This window comes from Strongylocentrotus purpuratus, unplaced genomic scaffold (assembly GCF_000002235.5).
Source record: "Strongylocentrotus purpuratus isolate Spur 01 unplaced genomic scaffold, Spur_5.0 spur5_scaffold_19, whole genome shotgun sequence".
In the NCBI taxonomy this organism is placed as follows: Eukaryota; Metazoa; Echinodermata; class Echinoidea; order Camarodonta; family Strongylocentrotidae; genus Strongylocentrotus; species Strongylocentrotus purpuratus.
The window spans coordinates 27,352,038-27,377,023 of NW_022145604.1; the positions used below are offsets into that span (position 1 = coordinate 27,352,038).

At 38.2% G+C, this 24,986-nt stretch overlaps 1 protein-coding gene across 3 annotated transcripts; it reads right to left on the minus strand.

Annotated features, from left to right (window-relative positions):
• Window positions 1–423: 423 nt before the first annotated feature.
• Window positions 424–23,218, minus strand: LOC100891263 (calcitonin gene-related peptide type 1 receptor). 3 transcript variants are annotated; one of them, XM_030990762.1, is made up of 13 exons: window positions 23,011–23,218; window positions 18,195–18,372; window positions 14,636–14,746; window positions 13,959–14,062; window positions 13,244–13,329; window positions 12,305–12,431; window positions 10,099–10,255; window positions 6,897–6,957; window positions 5,861–5,924; window positions 5,505–5,590; window positions 4,960–5,092; window positions 4,030–4,071; window positions 424–1,593 (listed from the first exon to the last, which is right to left on the minus strand). In XM_030990762.1, exons 1-13 carry the CDS (start codon window positions 23,098–23,100, stop codon window positions 1,141–1,143), a joined length of 1,692 nt encoding a protein of 563 aa, XP_030846622.1. In that variant the 5' UTR covers window positions 23,101–23,218; the 3' UTR covers window positions 424–1,140. The 3 variants fall into 3 exon arrangements, with proteins under 3 accessions (XP_030846622.1, XP_030846621.1, XP_030846623.1); XM_030990761.1 differs by having other exon boundaries at window positions 3,934–4,071; XM_030990763.1 differs by having other exon boundaries at window positions 1,421–1,593; window positions 3,918–4,071.
• Window positions 23,219–24,986: the final 1,768 nt, after the last annotated feature.

Sequence of the window (24,986 nt, forward strand, 5' to 3'; positions counted from 1 at the left end):
AAACAATTTAAAGACGCTTTTCTGCAAACGTTGGCACAATCTTAAGATAAACGAGTGGTGATTTAAATTACAACCAACCATCACTCTGATCATGTGCTGATCACATTTAAAGAGTTGTCGTTACAGAGAAATAAACGATTCAATCAATGTGGAAGCAGTAAAATCAGAAAGTAGAAATAAATGATTTGACGAATCTGACAAACAAATTAATTAAATATTTCAGTGACAGAGGGTGCGTGGTGTCATACGATTGGAACTGCAGAAAAGTAAACGCAAAATATCTCAATTTCTACATTATAGGGGAGTATCTACTTACCTAATCTTATCTTATCTTAGCTTGATTTATCTTCTTTTTGTTAATATAATTAATCCTCCACCTTGGGACAATTGCAGGAATACTACAATATACATGACATTTTACTTTCTGATGCATGTACATCCACTAAATATATTTGGTAAATCATCATACCCACGGATAAATGTATACGATGTTTAGAATACATTTTGATCATACAATTCCGATCATAACAGGATAATTATTTGCTTCAAGAAGTGACTCGTAATCATTCGAATTTATAAAAGAAAATGACATCAAGCAAATGGAAATAAATGCATAGCAAATCACTGCCCCATCAGTTCATCCTACGAAAGTATTCTACTTCCTTTACAAATGAAATAAGTTTCCGACTTAATTACGAGATTTTTTCCTCGTTAACCGTTGCAGGTCTACAATTAAAAGTTTAATACAAAAATACATAGATTATGAGTTTTTTTCACATGAAAGCATGCATGTTCCAATAAAACATCATCGAAACAGGTCTCTAGAAATATATATGACATATTTAACTTCGTTCAACTTTGATAATCTAGCACACATGGCATGCTAGATCAAACAAAAACCCGCTAGACCGTATAAGAGGCTGCAGTGCACAGCACCACAATGTTTTGCGAGTCACATATTCTATATATTTATAATATATATATATTATAATTGATTTGAAGGCTTATCTCGCAATCATGGTCCACAAGTTGTTCACCAGCTCCGAAAGAATCCTGTGACTTTAGGCAGATAAAAGAGTTTCACAGTATCATACATCTGGTTATAGAAATCATGGTGTCCGTCCATTCTGTCCGTCACCTTTACACCTCGGTCGTTCTCGTGCTTAATTCTACACTTTCCATGAGCGGACACACAACATCGACCATATCATCATCCATTGCAGTGTTGTCGCCGATATCTCCGTTCATTTTGTACGAGTAGTTCTCCACCTTAACCTCCGGGATCTCCTCGATCTCGGGTGTCTTTGAAACTGTACTTGCGCCACTTCCAGGCCGGTACTTGACAGCCAGGCTGCCGCCACTACTGCAGCTACTTCGCTGGCTTCCTCCAGGCGTTGAGCCGTTGCCGATGAAGTTTGGGGATTTCTTCAGCAGGGGGCAGCCTTGGTCACCGCTGCTTATCCGGTTGTTGACGGGTGCGGTGACGGTACAGGCTTCGGTGACCGTTGTGGTGTTTGCGTAGCGCCCTCTAAAATCACTGTCTCTACGCCACCAGTGGTGAGCAAACCACTTCCGCCTTACTTGCATTTTGACCTTTAGGGAAAGAAGATAATAAACAAAACTATTCTACGGGCCCTGACCATCCTCAATGTAGGATACCCATCATTCATGAAGTAGCAAACAGAACGAAACGTGCACTGCAAATTCGTTGTGTAACGACTTTACACAACATTGGGTGGTTTACTGCTTACACAGGGGTTGTGTTAAGTTGTGTAAAAAAAGATTTACACAACTTTACACTGCAAATTCGCCGTGTAAAGTTGTGAATGTTTGTTTACACAACTTAACACAACCCCTGTGTAAAAAAAAAGTGAACCACACAATGTTGTGTAAAGTCGTTACACAACGAATTTGCAGTACATAGAATCAAAGGAGTGTACAACTTTGTTTCCTATATCAAACTACACTGTTGGTTATAATGGTGGAATATTTATTTTTACCCCAATTTATTGAATGATTTTGACAATGATTTATTCCTAATAGATCTAGATAATAGTATACATTCTCAGATTTTATTAAATGACAATTGGGGAGTTATGAGAAATAAATCATTGTCAAAATCATTCAATAAATTGGGTTAAAAATAATTATTCCACCATTCTGACCAACAGTGTATTTACCTAGTCTCAAAGGATACCACTCAAAAGTTGCCGTTATTTGGCCTGTCAAGCAGCCATCTATTTCATTATCATTTAGAACAAATCATTTTACTTAACTACACTAATATACAACGCAACAACAACCGAATGATACTATATGAAACATAAAATGTCTATAAAAGATGAATGGATGAATATCTAGCATGATGACTATATAAATGGATGGAATCTACTTTGATGAAAATAAACCGAAAACTTACCAGTAATAGATATAACTTAATGTCATGGCTAACTACATAGAATGAACGACTATTGAAGCCATGGTAAACGTAAACGAAACGAAACGTATGAAAGCAAAGTAGTACTTACTAGAAACATGGAATAAAAACAGAAACTTAGACGCACACCTCTCTTTTCACGGTCAGCTAAAAAAAGGACAGCACGGATGAAAGGTTGGGAACATGTAGTGAACAGAAAAATCTGAAAGTTGTTCAGTACCAAGATTCTTATAAGAAAGAAAGCAAGCAAGACAATGGAGGAGGAACACTCGCATGCTGTCACGAAGAATGAACGATTCACAACAAAGCAACGTGCAAAACATGCCGGTAAAGCTTCTACATACCACCCTAATAAGACCGAGGCAACTTTACCTTGGTGATTATGATCTTAAGACTAATTCCTATCTATGATACCGTCACCAAAACAACTCCAGCTTGATGGTTATACTCTAGAGACAATTACATAAATCGGATGTTTTCCGTACAGTCAATAACCCCTCAAGGCTCGTTTAGATATGACGAGGCAAAACCGAAGCGTTTTTCTTTTTTTTTCTGTTTGATGATGACGTAAAATGCAATAACGCTTCAAATATCTAAATCTTATAACACATAGCTCAATAAAAACGCGGAATTCCACCGAAAGAAATTCGAATTTACACCCTAATTGTCAGATTTTGGAAATTTGCTGCTGGTGCCACCATGAAGCATTCCTGGCACCTTCGAATGGTTTGCATTTAACACTACTCTAGGCATGAAATCAAATCAAGTTGGCAGGACAGACCTGCTTTTGGAACGCTTCGATCGACATAGAATGTAACGATAACTTTACATTCTTGCGATTAGTTGAAGACGAACATTATAAAAACATTTATGTTGGGCGCAGAGTTTACGGACAGATGTCTTGAAATAAATCCATGAAAACCACATGGAACTATGAATTAAACGACAGCTTTAGAGTGAAAAATCTATTCTGCACAGCTACTGCTAAAAGTTTTGAATTTCTTCCTCTAATATCTTTATATTTCCGCATCTTTAGCACTACATTTTCCAATTTTCATTTGATTCCGATGTCGTTTGCAACTATGTCGTCGGTTGAGTCCCATATGTAACATGTTATATTCAGCCAGTGCTTCAAAGCAAAAAAGGAATGACAGATAAACAAATTATGAAAAAAATATTTCAAAAAACTAAGTGAGAGGAATTGTGCGTGATTCACATAAACGAATGTAGTTGAGTAATTACTTCAGAGCAAACACACAAACAACAATTGAGCCATGCACATTGCATTGTGGGAGTCGCAAAGCACGGATGTATAGTCAAGGTAAGGATGTTGCAAAGTGGAGACGGGAGATTGCGAGATTGCAGGGGGCGGGGAAGGGGGCGGGCTATAGAGTATATAATTTGGACGCAAACGACGAGTAGTGATTTCTCTGCAATTTTAAGAGAGAGAGTGTGTGATCTTAGTGTGTTGTTTAATTACCGGACCGTGAACTAACTTTGGTATGACGGGGAGGGCAGGCGGCCGAACCGAGAGAAGAAGAGGTGTGTGTCAGGGCAAAATTATTGATGCACCTAGACACGGTTTGCATTACCTCGCCGTTGAAGAAGCAGAAGATGCAAGCAACGAACAGACCCTGGAGAAAGAGAAAGGGGAAGATAAGAGATGTAGGAGGAAGAGGGAGAGGAGAGGTGAAAAAAAAATTGTGAGAGAAGAAGTAGAGAGGGGGAAGAAAGAGAGAGAGAGAGAGGTGGATAGAGAGAGAAAGGGGGAGAGGGGGAGAGAAAGAGAGAAAGAAGGAAAAATGGACAGTGCAGAAGGGAAAAGAAGCATATTAAAAGAGAAAACAACATGAGAGTTAGGAGACGTGTAGGAGGAATGTGGAAAGGAGAGGGGGAAGAAGGAGAGACGGGGAAGAAAGAGAGAGAGAGAGATAGAGAGAGTGGGAGAGGGGGAGAGAGAGAGAGAGAGAGAGAGATGGGAAGGCAAGGTGAGAAAAGGCCATTCATAGAAACAGAGAAAGACATAGATATATGGGGATTTTCAAAAAACGGTAGAGAATAACACAAATATTATGTTAATCAATGTTATGTATTGTGCCAGAATTCATATACAATAATATTGTGTTCGTCCACTATATATTTGTCCTTGTTTTTACGAAGTGACGGTAGTGAATGAAATTTACATACAATTTGCGTGCGGATTTTCCTCACTACCGTCACTTCGTGAAAACCTATCGTTGCATGGAATATTTTCGATACAGGTAATCGAGCGATGGAAGAACTTGATTTATTTTAATTTAATTTTAATTAAGGAACTTTACAAAACTATCTTGATCTGAGGAGACACGAACGAACGAACGATCCGTGATATGAAATGTATCTATCGGTGGGCATAACTAGTTTATCCTGTACCTACTGCTTTGCGCTTTGGCGCCATCTACGGTTGATCAAACTTCACGGTGTCGTAATGAATATAAATGAACATTTTATTAGTATTATTATTAGGAATCGTAACAACTTACTTGGAAAGAGAGAATGACAGCCATTACGTAAGAGTAGATATCCGCAGCGAGTCCTGGGGGAGGGGCGGCAGGTAAGATGATATAATGAAGACCAAGGAGGGGTAGTAGGATGAGGGTTGCCCGTACGGCTCGTCTGTAATGAGAAGAAAGAGACAGGAAAATAAATAAATGGTTAAATTTGGCAGCATTTAGATGCACCCAGGTATTCCTGGAGGTATTTGTTAAATTGGTTAATTCCATTTTCCAATAGATAAAGGAGTATAACAAAGGCATACAGATGATTGCACAAAATTGTCACAGACATCAGTGAGCTGCCAAATGTGATTTATAAAAGTAATTAAATACAATCAAGACAATTATTGTAGGTCCGAATCGCTTTGTTTTAATACAATTCGGTTTGGAAATAGAAGGATGTTACATAATTCCATACCATCGAGCCTGAAACCTTAAAAAAACGTACACTCAAGTCGAAGGCAAACAAAGCATTACTTTTAAACAACTACAAAATAATATTTAAAAACATTTGTTGAAACTTGGTGACTTACGTATAGTTCTTTGATCCTGCCATCGGTGTCGCTCGTAGTTTGGTCACCAACACTCTTACAATGTTTAATAAGAGAATAAGATTGACCTGAATGAAGGAATGAGATAAAAAAAAAAAATGATTTGAAGTAAATCCCTATTTGACAAAATATTATAATGTATGTATTATGAAACACTACCAATTTACAAACATATGATTTTCGCTAGTACATGTGTTATACATCATTTCATATATAAATTATACTTTGACCATACTGTGGACATGATGCTAACGACATGTTTCTTTAAAACATACATTACACTACTACGCATATACGATGTATTCCCTTATTGTGTTCTTGAAAATAAAAAATCTCACCGCGAGTACAAAAATGACGAATCCAGCTATCAACCACTCGAACGGTGTACCTCCAACCCAGCATCTAATGGAATCACATGCAGGAGAGAGGGAGGGGGGGGGGAGAGAGAAAAGGGAGTGTTGGAGAGAGAGAAAGAGAAAGAGATGAGAGAGAGAGAGAGAGAGAGAGAGAGAGAGAGAGAGGGAGAGGGAGAGAGAGTGAGAGGGGAGAGAGGGGGGTGGAAGAGGGGGAAGGGAAAGAGAGGAAAGAGAGGTGTGGGATTGGAGAGAGAGAGAGAGAGAGAGAGAGAGAGAGAGAGAGAGAGGGAGAGAGAGGGGGTGGAAAAGGGGGAAGGGAAAGAGAGGAAAGGGAGGTGTGGGGTTGGAGAGAGAAAGAGAGGGAGATGGGGTTAAAAAAGAGAGAGACAGAGAGAGACAGAGAGACAGAAAGTGAGCGTTATTGGATTACTATCCAGGTCAAAGTCAGCATCTCGATAATTCGTAAACTGAGGGATCACGGAATCGAATGTATGCGATATCCTTGGCAATGATAATGAAAAATGCCCATTTATTTGTATTTTTTTATCTTAATACTTGTTATATAAAGAAGTGAACGAATGTGAATGGCAAGCAGCAATGACATAACCAGTCGTTATACCATTATGTTCGAATCTGAACAGCCTGCATTCGGAAGAAATAGGCCAATAAAACATGTATCATTGCCAACGACTGATTCGTATAAGACGCACAATGATTCCGATTGTATTGTTTCTTATTCAACAAAACAAATCTAGTTGGATAGAAGGTTTATTCACGAAATGTCATATTGCATACTCTCTGCAACAAAACAATTATCTTTCATTTTATATTTACTCGATGTATTCTATCATAAAGATAAAGGCAATGCATTATATTAAAATGATCAGACAAAATTATTAATGATGTTATGAATCAACCATTTCCTCTAGCTGATTAGGACTACTACAACTCATTTGGAAACAAGATAATATAAGTTTCCAGATTGCTGAATTCTTATTTTAATTTGATAAATACTTACGGACCAGGCGGATAATGTGCCACAAATCCTGCGTACAAACAGGCTGGAACAATCGGTATCGCTGTTGGAAAAAGATACCACAACAACACATTTATTTTCACAGGTGAATAGGTTATACAGTACACGCCGAAAATCTCCGCAACACGATTACACGATTTATTTTTAGGATTACACGGTTTACACGATTCACCTGAATCGTGTAACTGTGTAATCGTGTAAATTTACACGATTGAAGAATGTCGCTCTGAATCGTGTAATCGTGTAAATAGTTAAGTGCATTGGTCGGATGATTCGACCAGATGTAACAATCGTGTAACTGTGTAATCGTGTAAATTTACACGATTGAAGAATGTCGCTCTGAATCGTGTAATCGTGTAAATAGTTATTAGGGTTATAAGGGCATTGGTAGAACGATGCGACAAGCTGCAACAATCGTTAAATCTTATCCTGCTGACACCAATTGCTTTATACACAACTTACCTTCAGTGTACATCAGTTAATTACTGTACTTTATATTCGTGTATAAACCTCAGCACTTTCCACTAACATGTATCGTATACTAATCCGTGAGACAAGGTAGGAAAACGTCAGAAACAGGAAGACATGATAGATGAAATAGTAAAGGAAAAAAGATAGCTACGAGGAGAAGGGAACATATAAAAGGAAAATGAGGGTTGAAAGGCACGATAAAGATAAACAGAAAAAAAGAGAGAAAAAAGGGAAAACTAAAAAGTTGACCGGAAGAAAAGAAAAAGTGAAATAGAGTGATAAAAAAAAGAAGGGCGAAACCTAGTAAAATTAACAGAAATGAGAAGGCTATGAAACGGAGAGGAAAAGAGACAAATTAATAAGGTAAGAGGGGAACATAATGAGGGAAAGAGAGGCGAGAAAGATATGGGGGAATGGAAAGATATTGAAAGAGAGAGAGTGAGAGAGAGAGAGAGAGATAAAAAAAAGCTTTAGTTGAAAGAAAAGGGGCACCGATCAGATTTTAATAGGGGCATTTATCGGAGTTGATGGGGGCATTTATCAAAAGTGAAGAGGGGTACTTCTCGTACTTAAAGAGGGATACTTGCTAGAGATTAAAAGGACACTAATGAGAATGGAAAATGGACACTTATTGTAAAGGAAAATAGGAACTCGTCGAAGGAAAAGGGGTGTGTGTCAAAAGAAAAGGAGCTCTTATCAGAGTTGAAAAGGGGAAGGGGCACTTACAAATTAATAGGGACACTTGTCAAAGTAAAATAGGTACTTTTCCTACATACAAAGGGGCACTTTGGGGGAACTTGAAAAAGTGGGGGGACACTGTGCCGCTAGCTAAACGTAACTCAAAGACAGTTGGCCATTCACTTATTCTATTCATTCTCGGCTTGCAACTGTTCCTTACACTCTGTAGCCAGTGGCTTACATACTTACATACATGTAATACCTATTGTTCAGGGGGATCCTATGTTCAAGGGGAACCCCCTGAACAATAGGTATTATGTAAGGATCTCTGCCTGTAGCTAGGGCAACGGCCTTTGTCCCCGGCGAGGGTCAATGGCAGGCCACATTCAGAGTAAGCTTCTTTTGTATGTGACAGGAAGTGTGCCCTTAAGCCTTGACCGTAGCTCTTTATACATATAGCTGAATAATGCAATGTTGTAAAAGGTAATTTACGAAAATAAGGAACGCTAAAAAAGCAATAAGTGATCAAAGTCTAAGGCCCGAATTCACAAAGGAGGTTTGTCGACAAACCTTGGTTTTCGTGCGTCATATGACGCGTTTTTACAAACCAGGTTTGTAAAATGGATAATGATTGAATAAAAAAAAGTATAACGATATTCATAGTAACGAATGAGCTGGTGAACCGTAATTCTAATTGGTACAGCCTTGTAATGTAAGAGTATCACAACATACTTAATTATGTTAGCCCTCCTTTACATTTTGTAATCATTTTTACTTATTTACAACTTAGGAATAACAAAATCCCCCCCTTCCTTCGTCGTTCATCGCTTTTTTCTTTTTTCTTACCGAGGATTAAATCCGAGAGTGCTTTTCGGGAAGTGGACTGATTTTTTTAACTTTCAAACATTCTATAATAAAACTAGAGACAAGACACTGCAATTAAAAATATATACAAGAGAAAGAAAGCGTAATCTTCGCTATCCCCTCGTATCGTCCACGTTGTCCTCGTTCAACCAGGAAGTAACTTCTTGCTTTTACTGAACTAGACGTCCTTAACCTGCTCACCATCACCACTGAAAATAAATTGTAACACAATTCCAGCGAGCAATCGAATCGTGTAAATTTTGAATCGTGTAATCGTGTTGCGGAGATTTTCGGCGGGCAGATTACACGATTACACGATTCGACCTGAATCGAGGAATCGTGTAATTTTACACGATTACACGTTTACACGATTCAAATTTCGCTTCATTGGCAAAAAACGAATCGTGTAAAAATAAATGGTTACACGATTCCCGCGAGCAGTCGAATCGTGTAAATTTTGAATCGTGTAAATCGTGTTGCGGAGATTTTCGGCGTGTACTGTAAGTTTGTGAAGAATTATTTGTGATGAAACATGGGAACACCATCAAGATTATGATGATTATTTAAAGCCTTGTGTCATCGAAACCGGCGCCTAGTTCGTTGTAATGCAACACAATCAAGAAGACAAGAATTCATCGTAAAGGCAATTATAATACCCAGTTATATAAAGAAATTATGTGTGGATATGTGATGATAAATATGGCATTGTAATGTTCATGTAATTTCAAAAGGCGACCCCAAAGGCTCTTAAGTTGATTATTCTGAAGGTCTTTGCCATTGTGTTGAATTGCAATTCACTATAATTGGATAATGCACGAGTTTGTTATCAAATTATATCTAAATCGTTTTGTCACTGGTTACAGGTCCGAATATTTACGAAATGACATTTCGAGGGAAGTGTCACGTGAGGAAAATGTCGTGCTTTCAATTTAGTTTCATATTTCATATTTCACATTTCATATCTACAGTACGCACTACGGCAAGACTAAAATGGAGTTGTTACACCCTTACCCCACCTATGTAGAGACCCCCCCCCACCTGTTTTTTGTATTTCCCTCAAGTCGTCGCGACATACAGACGAGGAAGGGGCGCTTGTCTAAGTCATTTCACACTTATACCACCCCTCCCCTTCTTTCCTGAAAATTCTAGCCCTGCCCCTGACTATACCTACCCCAACCGATGATGAAGTAAGGAACAAGCTGATGGTTTTCTGCTGAGAATACAGCCACTACGATGACAGTGTGTAGATAAAGACCCTCACTCAACATCCAAAAGTAATTGCAGAGCTGGAAATACTGCTTTAAGACGTTATGGACCTTACAGTATACCTAAAAGATAACAAAACAAAAATATATATATATATATGTTTTTACAAATGAAATATAGCGTCATCTAGTGTAATTAGAACGCACTATACATGGATAGATATATGTATAAAAATAACATAAAATTAAAGTCATTGTATTGTTAAGAAACTGTCTAGACAACTTTTAAGTTTTTGGAAAAAATATTATTTTGTTGTATATCATTATGTGCAAGAAAAGTTTAAGCTATCAAATATCCAGGACGAATCCATTGCACTGTACCTATATATGTTTTGTTTTTCTTCAGAGAAATGAAGAATCATTCGCTTTTCTTTTGCTCTACTCTCTTTGAATCTGATATGAACTTTGTTTTGTAACCTGCTTTCTGCACGTATACAAACTAATGTGCGCAGACATGATATAATATACATGTTTATAAATATATAATATCAAGTTTAAATCATTTTTATTGTAAAGAAACTGTCTAGGAGCCAGTGAATTTTTTGGGAAAAGTCGATCGTGTTATATATTGTAATGTGAAAGTTGTAAGTTGAAGCTTTCAAATTCCAGGACGAATCCATTGCACTGTACCTAAATATATTTGTTTTCTTCTTCAGAGAAACAAAGAATCAATCCCTTTTCTTTTACTCTACTCTCTTTGAATCTGGTATGAACTTTGTTTTGTAACCTGCTTTCTGCACGTATACAAACTAGTGTACGCAGACGGTATTAATGTAAGAATGTAATCCATAAAATGACCCCACGGGAAAGTGTTATGTTCTGATCATAGACAGTTCTATGATTGGATTTATCAGAAAAATGCAAGATAAATTACAACATATATTGTCTTCTAACTTTCAGATACATTTACAAAATGAACATGGTCGATTTCGAACATGATTTGAGCTTTATTTCATCTACTCCATCAAGCATGTGCACGATCGATCATGTTGATGTAAGCATTGGGAGTTTATCATCAGCAAGGTAGAGTGGATGGGAGACAACTGCGTCCCTCCCGAATAATAGATACGTTAATATATTAATTATTAAAATGATTTAGTGTGGATAATTTAGGCATTTTATCAGGTCACTTTACATATTGTTCTCCCCGAATTTGGAATTTATTTCAATATAGGCTTTCGTGATAGTTAGAAAATGGATGGAGGCATCATTATTTTGTCTGTATTGTAAAGGAAAATAATACCGCCGCCATGCGTCCGATCATTTACTTGGGATGTCGCCGATCATTAACAAAAATGATTATGTTTATGTCCCTCGTACGTTGCATCAGTAAAGCCAGGGGGAAAAAATAGGTACAAAGATAGAATGTTAGCTCAAATTTTACAACTTGATGCAGCTGTTTCCATATTCCTAGACACATTTCCGAGACATTTCCCAAATGACACAAACTGATTAGCAGTAAAGATGAAAATTCTCGCGTTTTGTGCAACGACGTGTGACATAATGGCAACTGGATTATAACAAGGACCTTTTCATTTCCTTTGTTTCCAAGATATGGGTCATTACAGAATTTAGTCATTTTTCAAATTCGTTCCGTGCAGAGTTAAATTTTCAAAAGGCCATGGGCGCTTGTTATACATTCCATTTTCGTAATGTAACATATAAAGGTGCACAAATGTTTGGTAGGTGCCTCGTATCAAGAAGATTAATTCATCTGTTATCAAGCATTGTATTGTTCCGTGCTTTTAGGTAGGACAAGCCATATTTTGTGTCTAATTTATGCAATTCGCATTCTGACTATTGAAATACAATCACTTGCAAAAGGTGAATGACATTATTTCTAACGAGGCACTTCAACAAAGATGTGTGCAATAATTTGATTACATTACGAAAATGGCCTATTGCTCTAAAAACTTCAATTTCGCAGCTAAAAGCGCAATCGAAAAGAATGCCTTGTGTGCAGCGGGTATTGTGAATGCAGCGGGTATTGTGAATGCAGCGGGTATTGTGAATGCAGCGGGTATTGTGAATGCAGCGGGTATTGTGAATGCAGCGGGCATTGTGAATCCAGCGGGCATTGTGGATGCCAAGAGAAGAAAATGATATTCCTACCCCATCGTTTTGGATGACGTCCTTGTTGCTGGCTACCAGAGCGAAGAAGGTGATTTGGAAGAGAGCGTCGAAGATGAAGGAAAAGAACAAATTCTTGTGGATTGTTACCCTTGGGCAGCTCAACGACCTGATAGTAAGGAGGAATTGGAGTTTAAAAAATGATAATAGTAATGATAATGGTTAAACATCTTGTAGAATATTGGTATCTACCCAAAGGCGCACAAAGGCAATTTCGTAAGTAGTAAAATTATGGCGCTGACTGTACCAAAAATAAGTATGTGATTTCCAGACTAGACAATCATAATAGTGAAATCCAACTTTGTACACTGATTAAAAGTAACCATACTTTAATGGAGGGGCACCTGTACATCATTGATTTAACAGGATAATTCGATTATGTAATCATGAAAGACTAAATAATAAACACCTCATCATAATGCGTGCATATTTCTACATTTGAATCACAAGACTATTGAAATAGAACATTTTCGGATTGTAATCAAATTTAATGCACAAATCATTGCTATTAAGTGCTTCGTTACAAACTATATCATTCACCTTTTACGAACAATTGTATTTCAATAGTCAGAATGCGGATTGCATACATTAATTGTTGCTAGGTAGGACAAATAATATGGCTTGCCCTACCTTAATCATGACAATATGTAAATTCCAATTCGCATTCTGACTATTGGAATGCGATTATTCGTGAATGGAATAATTTGTACCGGGCATTTAACAAAGATTCGAAACTAGTCTATTACCTTAAGTTTATTTCCTGAAATTAGATGCTTTCTTGGTACTGAATTATGTACAGGTCATATGGATCCCCGCTCAATCTTATGAGGGAATATCGCTAAGAGGGCAATCTATTATGTACTGCAGGTGATTATCAAAACTGACATAATGTGTCATATAAGTGTAGTAAATGATACATACTTGAAGTTGAAGAAGATGAATAGTGCGATGGATAGTGCGATGATTGATATGCTGTAACCAACGTAGAACACAATCATCACATTGGTCTGCAAACATAGAAAACAAAGAGACAAAACAAAAACAAATATAGAGAAGACAAAACATTATCACATAGCTCTTCAATATGATAATCTGATAATAATAAGATTTTTAATATCTGATTAAGTATACCGCATACACATTATGATAAAATGTCCATATACGATTCTAAAAAGTTTTGGAAAGTATTACCACGACTAAGTCTAAGTCTGTGCGGGCAAGCACTGAATCCAATGACCGGGGTAATAGTATATATTTGTAAAGCGCTTAGAGACATTTGTATTAAGCGCTATATAAAAATTAAATATTATTATTATTATTATTAACTCTAGTTTTCAGCGCAGACTTAATTCCAAGGAATAATGCTACAATACAGGTACCCATTAACCTGACCTGGGTCAAATGATTCTTTCCCCAACATTACTCAATAATAAACAGCACAGTCGACAGAGAGCGGTCTACTATTTCATCGGAGTTGGGGAGGGGGAGGGGGTTATCAAAGTCTACAAACAGAGAGCGGTCTATTATCTCATTGGAGTGGGGGGGGGGGGGTAATCAAAGTCTACAAAGACTTGACAAAGTCAATGTACAAGTGCCCTTTATACATAACTCTCAGAAATATTCCATACATACTTACCTCTTTAACAGGTTGATAACACGTTGAGTAGTTGGTCCAAGTTTGGTTGGTAACGGTACTCACATACCACTCGCCGTTGGGCATGCATATTTTGGTCGCATTTCCTGAAAACAAAAATCAGAATTCGGAATTTAATAAGAACTTAAATGCTGTTATCACAGTAATATTTTGCCCACAGCCCATTAATACAGTAGCTTGTATCAGTAGCTTTTATCCCTTTTGCTTTTTAAATAGGCATGTCAGTGTACTAGAAATCAGGGCCCTCAGTGACAATGACATTGGACCCTTTTTTGATTTTTGACGGCCTCTTCAAGAGCAGGCAAGAAATATCAGCTCGCCAATCAAACATAATAAAATGGATATGAAATATCCACGATTTTATAAGAGAGAGAAAAAATTACATGTGTATACATTACTATTAATTACCACCTACGTAGCAATACAAATATTCACATGTAACAATAGCATGATGAACATGAGTAAAAGCATATTAAAAATTAACCTAAGCAATTTAAAATGAGTGAACATAACATTTAGGTATTATAAAATCCAAAAACGATTTATATGGGTATAAATAAAGTATTGAAATATTGACCTTTCGCTGATTTCTTGAAAGTCTTCGGGATGGCGGAATCATATGAAATCTATGAAATTATTATTTTAACAAGTGTACTCACGTAGTGAATCTGATGACGGTATCCACCAAGGACAGGGGTGAACAGCGACCTCACCGGCTCGGGTAAAATTCCAACAGTCCCAATAATCGAATGTGAGATTACAATACAACCCTGAAAAAAGAATTATGTTTCATCAATGAGCATACATATATCGTCACTAAAAACAAATTGTATTCCCCTTTCTTTTTACTAGGGCGTTCCCCCCCCCCATCCCCCTTCACTTAGGGACCACTAATCGATTCGCATTAAGCCAAATCTATATTGGTTGCTTTTAAATCACGGAGGAACATTTTGGGGTATACGTCAATATATCTTATATTATTTGATTAAACATCAGTAATACAAAAATTAATGCGTCGACACTTGGGAAAGATTTTGACGCGGTTTGTTCTTGTTGAATGTAGATAATGATGATGACAATAATAATAATTATAACGATGATTGAATTATGATAATGCTAATTATGATAATAATAATAATCAAGAATAGCATAATCATGTTAGTAACAATTATGATAATACATCACATTATTAGTAGCTGTAATCGTCTTGTGACCTTTACGATGTATACATGTATATTATTTTCGATGCATGGCTATATTTTATGTTTGATTGTTTTGGGGTGTTTTTTCTTTGTCTGTATACTCAAAATTATTTTACTTATTTTGTTTCTCTTGTTTTCGAATGTATATGTCTATTTGTGTATCATTGTAGCATGTAAAAACCTTGAATTTCCATTGTTAAATGGACAAAAAATATGAACCCAATGAACCTTATGAACCTTTGGCCTTGCCTTGAATTTTAAAACATTCCCGATAATATGTAGGTCTCCTTCTGGCTATGTATGTGAATAAGAACGTTAACTCCACTTTATGAGCTTACAATTCATTTTTTCAGTCTGCTAACACATTCCCAACATAATTGCAATGAGAAATGACACGTTCGGCAATTTCTTAAACGTGAGCAAATCCCATTATTGCGTATAAAATGCTTAACACTTATTGTTCAAACCTTCAGTGCATATTGCAATATTGCATGCGGTACAAATGTTAATAATGATCATGATATTGCAGGAAAGGCGGAATTGGTATATTAGTGGTGTTAATGTGGGTCAATCCAGTAGGGAGGAAGGGGTTATCATGGGTGGGGGTCGCTGGTCTCCAACTTCGAGAGAGGATTTGGATACCCCGTATTATGTTCTTTCCCCATCATTTTATCCTCTTCCCTTCTCCCCGCCTCTCCCCCTCTCTCTCCACTCTCGCTCTCTCTCTCTCTCTCTCTCTATCTATCTCTGTCTCTTTCTCTCCCTCGTCTCTCTGTCTCTGTCTCTCCCTCCTCTCTCTCTCCTAACACGCCCTCTCTCTCGCAAATCTTATCGTATTATCATTTAGGAGCACATACTCAATTGATCCTTGTAGCTGCCACTCGCAAATTTATGTAAATAAATATCGATATATATATATATATATATATATATATATATATAGGCCTATACATGCACCACTAATTTGCCCCATTTTCTAGCTCCCATTCCCCTTCGTAGTAATCAAAGTCCCCCAATGGGAAAACCGCACAAAAATATCATATATTGAAATTCCAACTCTTTGAAATTCCAGACAAACAAATTCATCAGTTTTCTTCTCTTTCACTCATTTATTTTCTCATTTGTTTATTGTCAAAATAAGGAACGTTATAACGTTTTAAAGTAGTTACCTTAGAGTCCAGATCAAGATAATTCATAGAATTGTTTCTTTACATTTAAACCCATTTCGTTGATGTACGTTTCATCAAATGAAAGAGATCGAAATCCCCTTTCTTTTAGATTGATACCCCAAGTCATTCATTTCTATATTGCTTCGATATTGACAATTCATGTGAAGCATAAACCATGACTCCGAACCCTCTTTGCTCTCTCAGTCATGCGAATTTCTAGCCGTCTTCTTTTGTGATCCATGAATTATTATGCCCTCCATTAGAATTACAAAGTGCACTTGAACTCATTAAATAAGTCGGAGGAGGAGGAGGCATGCATGTATCCTAAAATGCCTGCACTTTTATGTAGCGTGCGCAAGAAAAACTATGTAAATCAACTAGAGTACTCGTCACTTAGCGCACTTTGCATAAGAGAGAGGGTTAACCTTGTATAGAGAGAGACGTTCCCTGTTTTGGATTGAACGACACATGCTCCTGCATGCAACAATTGCACCGCGATCAATTCCCTTCACTGACCGAATTTCTTACTTCTAACCTGGAGAAATCGCTTTGCCTATTAAACCCCGTATCTTTCACATACACCTTCAACCAAAAATTAAACCTTACTGCAACCCTATAGCTCTATATATCTTTGAAAAAGTAAAGCTCGGGTAAATTGCCACCGGGGCAAACGGATGATCTGTCAATTTTGAGAAGATCTTCCTAGAATTAAAAAAAAATTAAGAAGGATAAAACTCATCTGGTAATGATGGTCAGGGGTTAAAGATCCTTTAAAATACCACTTGTCATCTTTCGACATCCCCCCTTTCCATGTAGTGATGCAAGCCACCCATGTCATTTTCGCATGGGCATAACTGTACATCATGCCAGAGAACAAGCTCTGTGTACTTAAGAATCATTCAAGTTCACTCTAGAAGGTCGAGGAGCATCTGTCAAATATAGACACATCTGATTATTTGCTAGGAAGGGACTTAAGGATTACATGGAAAATTGTTGCCACTATTTGTCAAGATTTCGAGATTTTCTTTTTCCTAGAACGCTGTAGATCACTGAGAACGCAATGCACGCCGCCAAAGCGATCGCAAAGACGTTCTGAAAAAAAAATTCCTAGGGCAATTTCAGTACCCTAGTATGAAATGTGCCAACATTACAATGAAATATGTATGCGACTAACACTTTAATAGGGTAATGAAATATCCCCTGATTTATAGACAATATTTGTAATCGGATTCTCCAAGCAAATACGAGTACTTGCTTAAAGAGGGAGGGAACAGAGAGTGTGGGAAGAACGTGATTTCCCATTACATTAATTGATTGGGTATCCCCACCCCCACCCCATACTGTTGATGCCCCTCCCCTCTGCTGCCTCATTACTTACCATCATTGGGTGAAGGTAGAATTCAGTGAGCTCTCGAAACATACATGCATAAGCATACGGCCAAGTCCAAGTGTTTATACCAAAGCTCTGCGTTTTTGTGCTCTATTCTGAAAAGAGGACAACCCCCCCCCCCCTCACTCCTCATCTTCACCCCAGCCCATAATGGATTTGCTCCCTCAACTCTACACCACTAGTTATCGTTATCGGGAGGTTGTTTAGTGAGTTCTCTGCAAAGTTTTCGCCGTTTTACTCCGCATCATTGTGCTCACCCCCCCCCCCCCCAGAAAAAAAACGGGCCATTATTATCTTCCCCAAGCTCCTACCCCCAAAACGCCAGGTTTTCCTTCCCCACTATTCAGAGTTCTTGAAAAACAGGGCCACCCTATCCCCGACTTTCCTCATCTGCAGCCCCCCCCCCCCCCCCATTAATGTAGGTGCCCATTCAGTGCTTAGGTACGCCAGTACTTACCGTCGTCCGGGGGCTGTTCCATGAGTTCTCGCAGCATACACTCATACGCTACGGCATGGTGTTTATCTCGTTGTTCTGCGTTCTTGTGTTCTACTCCGAAAAGTAGGTTATTATTATCATCCCCTTCTTGGAGTTCTGCCTCCTCCTCCGTTGCAATGGTCTGTGCTGAAATTTGGAGCTGGATTAAAAAAGGAGAAGATGTATTTACATAATAATGCTCATTAGAGGCCATTGCACAAATTACGATCAATCTGCAACTATTTTTGCTTTTGGGGGGTACTCAGGGTGATAGTAGAATGTGGGGCGGATTCTGGATTTGGTAAAAAGAGGGCCGTGCTGAGGGTGAGTTAAGTGTAATTTTTGCCGTGTAGTTACAAAAATGCAAGCCGTATGTGCCGACGTGTTTCCAAAGCATGGACGTGTTGCTCCCCCCCCCCCAGACCCCCCTCCCCATTACATTCGGATAAGGAAATCCGAGGTGCTGAATTTTAAAACTGCAAAATATCTAACACGTTATAGATGAAATAGTCGAACAAAGGCTACCATCATAACGAGAAACACTAGTTAAATAGTCACCTAGCTATTAAATATCGCACCCAAAACATGATAAAAAAAACACTCATATCAGGATGTGTTCAAGTTGGTGTGGATAGGAGGGGGAGAGGGTATTCGAGTGACATAGATCAAGAGTGTCTCCTAAGCAGAAGGCAAACATACAAATAAACAAACAAGGTAATTTACTCGCACACAAAAGGCAAAGTGGAATCGTCTGAATGACGCATTAGCAAAAGAATAACAACTGTCTTACTAAATCAACATGTATTATGAAACAACTAAAATGAATTATTTGATATAGGGAATACGAAACGAGAAATTATATATGGTAAACGCCATGCATCATGACACATTACCCGCCTCTGAAACCGACTCACTGATAAATCTAATTATAGAACATGGTTTCTAATGTTCCTCATCCTTCTCCCTTTTATAACTGTACTTTATCTTGTTGACGTCAGGTTTCCAGATTTTTACAAAATGATAAATGGGGGATGCGGACAGTAAATCATCACTCAAAAGAAAACAAAAGCAAATAGTTACCAACGACTACACAAATATAATGTAAAAGAAAAAACCAAGAGCAAAAAATGTACATGTGAATCGGATAAAGTGTAAAATATTGCAGACTGAAAATTGATACGGAAAATCTATGAAGGCAGCTTTCACACTTCCGAATACGAATGTTCTAATAGCATGAATGGTATTGGTGTGTCAAGTTGATTTGTATCCGATCTTCTCATTACAACTCATGTCCCAGCAAACCTCGATGTTTGTGTCCACACGTATCGCTACTTGATACATTATCCGTTTGGTTGGATCCTAAACGGCATTGGATGGGTCCGTTCTCATCCATTGGTTACCCTTGAAATAATAGTCATAGTGATTAAATTGATGACATGGTAATAACAATAATCACATCAGTTTTATTGGCAATTAGCTAATGCTGGTGATTTATATTCTTAATTACATTGTGTGAATGGACGTATGCTCATGAAAACGAACCCTCTTTAATGACGTTTCATGATGACGTGCGGTAACAGATGACAGAATAATGGGAAAGTACGTTTGTGATGTTTAAAGGTGAGAACGACCCCTTCCAATGCCGTTTCCAAGGCATGGTACGGCACGATCTACATGTACGTGTTTATGGGATTATAAATGAGAACAAATCCTTCCAGCGCGGTTTACCGCTGCAATGGTAACATAAAGGAAGGCCGAAGGAGATGAGGAAGACAGAAGCTTAGAGGAACGACGCGTCGTTTCTCTAAGCTTCTGTTCGACGGAATATAAGGACAGTTATCATGTTTTTCATTCGGCTCAGCTCATCGTATGGCCCAAGACAGAACACTCTGGAGGTCCATCATCGACAGAGTCAGTCATGACTCACAAGACCATCACGACGGTACCATATGGTTACAGAGTGATATACATGTAGTGTTTATGAGATTGCTAATGAGAACGAACCCTCCAATGCCGTTTACCTCGGCATGGCGACATACGACTACATCATGATATATGCGTTTATGAGATTGCTCATGAGAACAGACCCATACAATGCAGGGTCATGGTTACAGCGTGATCTACATGTATGTGTTTATGATATTGCTAATGAGAACGGACTTCAATGCCGTTTACCTCGGCATGGCGATAGATTTTTCTCACTACCGTCACTTTGTGAAAACAAGGACGATATGACTACATCATGAGCTGTTTATTTATGAGATTGATAATGAGAACGGACCCATACAATGCCGTTTAGGATCCAATCATTCGGATAATCTATCACCACTGCCGCCTACCACCTCGTCTGTCACCTGCCGTTATCTCCGTGAAAACTATCGCTTCTTTCCCCCCTGAGCCATCAACGATAAATGTCACAGCAACGAGCTCATCATCAATCCCACCTCATACAAATTAATTCTTTTAATAGCGGGATGACAGGTCTTAAAGATAAAGTTGAGTTCTGGTCATGGGATTGCATTGTGAGAGAAACGGCGTGGAATCGATCAGAAAAGGTTGATAATCCAACATATAAGTATTGGTGTGTACTGCAAGGTTCTGGCATCATCAAAATGATAAGAAATTTGGCCCAGTCTTAGTAAAGTTACAAGTACAATGTACTGTACAGAGACAAAATAAATAGGACTACATGTGGCATACAAATCCGTCTCGATTTGTATGCTGTTACATGCCATACTTAGAATATTCAGACATTTGAAGAGCCATGCTTTTCAGGGAACATTTTGTTATCTGATGTTCTTCCAAACTAATAACGCTCACAAATTAGTTTCACCTCTTCCCAGAACTCAACTTTCCCTTTAAGTTCCTTGGCCAAACAGATAGGTCCATGAGAATAACTATCAGGCCGAGGAATAGGAGCATCTTCATCATATGGATGATGCTTTCGTGAAGGAAATCATGGTGGAGAGATATACTAACGAAGGTCTAGAAGCATTTCCTTTTGCAACGCTGGCCAACTCAACATTAAACTTATGCCCAGAGCGTACAATCCAGTTCGTGAATCGCGCAAGGATCTATTCACAAACGCATTTTTTTTTTAAAGTTGTCTGTGATCAAACGGATGAAAACATTGCAAAGTCTGAATAATTACTGCAAAAAAACAATTCTATGTATTCAGAAGATCCGAGTAGTATGCTACCATATGGCATATAACCGATTCATTGGTAACAGAATCGCGAAAGCATTCGAGAAAGCAACTCCACGGTAATGTCAATGCCATATTAATTATCACATAGAAATCCTATTCCGGTTTAATACGTAGATGTTATGGTCGCATATTTCAAAAGGGAATGGACAAACTATACCAAAAAACAATTGCCTTCGGTTGGTTCTTTAAAAGTCTTAGCAATCCTGTTTGGTGAGGATGGTAATGGATTATATATGCTATTCATTGGTTGCCCTTTTAATAATCGAAATAGTGATTAAATTGATAAATTGGTAATCACAATATTTACATCAGTTTTAATGGCAATTAGTTGATGCTATATATCGGTGTCGCTAGTGAGTTAATACTGATTGCCATCATTGATATTTTCAAGGATGGGGGAAATAGCTATAATATTGATGCAGTTCAATTACGCAAATGACTGCAATTAATATTCAACCTACAATAGAGGTTCTGTTCCATACTGTTTCACACTTTTAGGAAAGGTTGAAAGTGGATTAGATATGCAAACATATTTTCCCTCTCTTAGGATTAGAAATATTGTCAAAAAACTATAAACTTTCAGGCGAAAACATTCTCTGCACCAACGATTTGCTTCTTTGATAATTTTTACTTTTTTCAGTAGCGGTCAGTAAAATGTTTCATGAAGAACACCTCTTAAGTTACAATGGCGAAACAAACATTGGTAAACCACTGTCGTCAATATACTAACATGAGAAGAGAAGAAGAAGATGGTACAGAGGATGTGGAGAGGGAGGGGACGGGGAAGAGAGGGGATAGATAGTTGAGAGAAAGGGTTAAAGAGGGAAAGAGAGGCAAGGGCGGAAAGATATATAGAGGCAGAGAATGAGTGAGAGAGAGAAAGAGAGACGGGACGGGGGAGAGCCGTTTAACAAATACAGACGGAGACATTTTTATCGAGCGGATAGGTTTCACATAAAATATCTGAAATATGATGTAAAAATCTAAGTGCTATGCAACTCTAAACCACGGAAATTGCTGGAGGATTGATTTTTGTGCATATTCTTGGTAACATTTGTGATTGCATTTTTTTAAGAGTTGAAAAGTTCGGAGTCGATAACAAACCACAACTTGACAGCCGTCACTCAAACAACATTCTGTAGAAAAAGCAATAGACTGCATTGTTTCACACTATTTCCCATTTCCTATTTCACACGCGGCGTCACTTCAAATGCGGCATTACATACACATGTGCGTCAATCACGTTCATGATTGAAATTAGAGCATGCGTCATTAATTCAACGCAATATGATTAAGAACCGTTCCCTTCGCATTGCTTTTGTGTTTTCATCACGCGTTTTTTCATTGTCACTCTCATATAGTGCGTCATAGACCACCGTCAGTCACTGACGCAATGCTACGTTAGCGAAACGACACCTCGTGTGTAACAGGCATTGCTTTAGTGTTTGGTTGTGTTTTTATCACGCGTTTGATAATTGTCACTCTCATATGGTGCGTCAATGACAGCCGTCAGTCATTGACGCAGTACTACGTCATTAAGACGACGCCTCGTGTGAAGCCAGTATGGAAGCCAAACGCATTGTAACTTACCAGGATACAGCTACTGATGACGATGATGAAAGCGATGCCGAAAACGCCGTGCTGATGGTATGGTTTGATCCGCATCCCGCTCGACGCCATGGTCGAAATGGTTGATGAATTATCAGAGATGCGTCAGCTTGTGTCAGGTCCCGATTGTTAATCCTGAACAAGTACTCAGACGTAGAAACAAGTCCCGTGTCTATTGAGCGTCTTTGTAGACCTGTAATATTATACAAAAAGAAACAAATGCAATATTGAATGATAATAGTTTGGTGTTATTAAGGGTAGCGAAATCAGTTTAAAGATAAAGTTGAGTTCTGGTCATGCGATTGCATTGTGAAAGAATTGATCATCCAGCATATAAGGATTGGTGTGTACTGCAAGGTTCTAGAATCATCAAAATGATACGAAATTCGGCCTAGTCTTGGTAAACTTACAAGCACTTTACACAAAAAGTTGTATATGGGACTACTATGGGACTGGCATAAAAATTCGTCCCGATTTTTAAGATGTTACGTGCCATATTTAGAATATTAAGGCATTTGAAGAGCCACACTTTTCAGGGAACATTTTGTATCTGATGTTCTACCACAATTGCATAATAACAATAATAACGCTCACAAATTATATTTCACCTCTTCCCAGAACACAACCTTCTCTTTAATATTACTCTTTTTGCGGGCCCTGCAATTATTGAAACGCAAGTTTTGCCAGGTACCGATGTAATTCACCAGGGTCGAGAGGGTACAAGTATGTGGGTAAGATACATTGTAAGTACCCGTCAATGATCGGACTCAGGGCCGCTCTTAGGTGAGCCAAGAGCCTTTACCAATTATACTGACCACAGTGCTCCCAGCCTCCCACTATATGCCTACTAATACACCACGCCATCCATTAATTATTCATTGGGACTTCCATCCCAAACGATAAATTACAGTCGCATTTGACTAAAAACGATAAGGATTTTGATAGATATATATAATACATATAATTATTAATCTTTTCCAATCGCTTTTCTGAAGCATTTTGTTGAACTCGTATTGGGTCTGCCAACGAACCCAGCAAAATTGTGCTGAAGGTTCGTGGGCATACAATATACATCAGGGAGCTGCAACACCGGCATTCAATACCCTTTTTGCATAGCTTCAGCAGATGGGTTTGGGAATTATTTATAATTACATCTTATCGTTTTCATTTTCAGTCAAATGGGACGGCAGGTCCCGCCTGAAATCCATTACCACCCGTAGCCTCTCGCTGTCACGATAGAGCGTCAGTTTATTTTGCGAGTCACGCACGCCTGAAACGAGAATCTTCTTCCATAATGTACATACATGAATAAACAAAACAGAGACAGCTACCCAAGGGCAGCTTGTTGAATCAGAGATTCCATTATGCTTCTCATATCCTGCCATGTGAGAACCCCCTACCCCCCCCCCCCTCGTCCACCTCCTCCCTCCAAAACAGTTCAAAAGTTGTACATATGTTGTTTCTTCTCCTTCCATTTCACATAAAGTCCCTCAATCTCCGTTCGCCATTTCTTATCTACTTCCCATAGTCTTTTTGACTTCCAAATTAATTTGCCTGTAGATAATATAGAAATTATCGAGACCGCCCAAAATGGAATATATTTTGTTTACATCATACCTTTCTTTCTCTTGTTACTTTATTGATTTCTTAATCTGTTTTTCCGCAAAGAGGTGGAGGCGTCCCCAATGCGCTACCTAGTTACGCCACTGGTATCAGGTGCACGACCTCATGTAACATTATGACGTCAAGTTTTATATCCTTTAAAGTGAAGACACGAATACCAGGAATAATATTTCTAGCTTGGCACAGAGGTCCATTAACTCTAAGACCTGGTGGCAAAGAATATTGTAACGTGGCGAACATTAAATCTTAAAGATATTGCTTAAAGACTGGAGGGGGTGGGGCTTGCGGCTGGAACGAAGATGAGAATGGTCTTTGGAATAACATAAACTGCCAGA

Bases quoted from the DNA above. Each gene is read 5' to 3' on its own strand.
- LOC100891263 (XM_030990761.1), bottom strand. From the start codon at position 23,100: ATGGCGTCGAGCGGGATGCGGATCAAACCATACCATCAGCACGGCGTT. The intron at 18,373-23,010 runs GTAAGTTACAAT...TTTTTAATCCAG, and splicing joins TCATCAGTAGCTGTATCCTG to CTCCAAATTTCAGCACAGAC. The intron at 14,747-18,194 runs GTAAGTACTGGC...TTCTTTTTTCAG, and splicing joins GGAACAGCCCCCGGACGACG to GGTTGTATTGTAATCTCACA.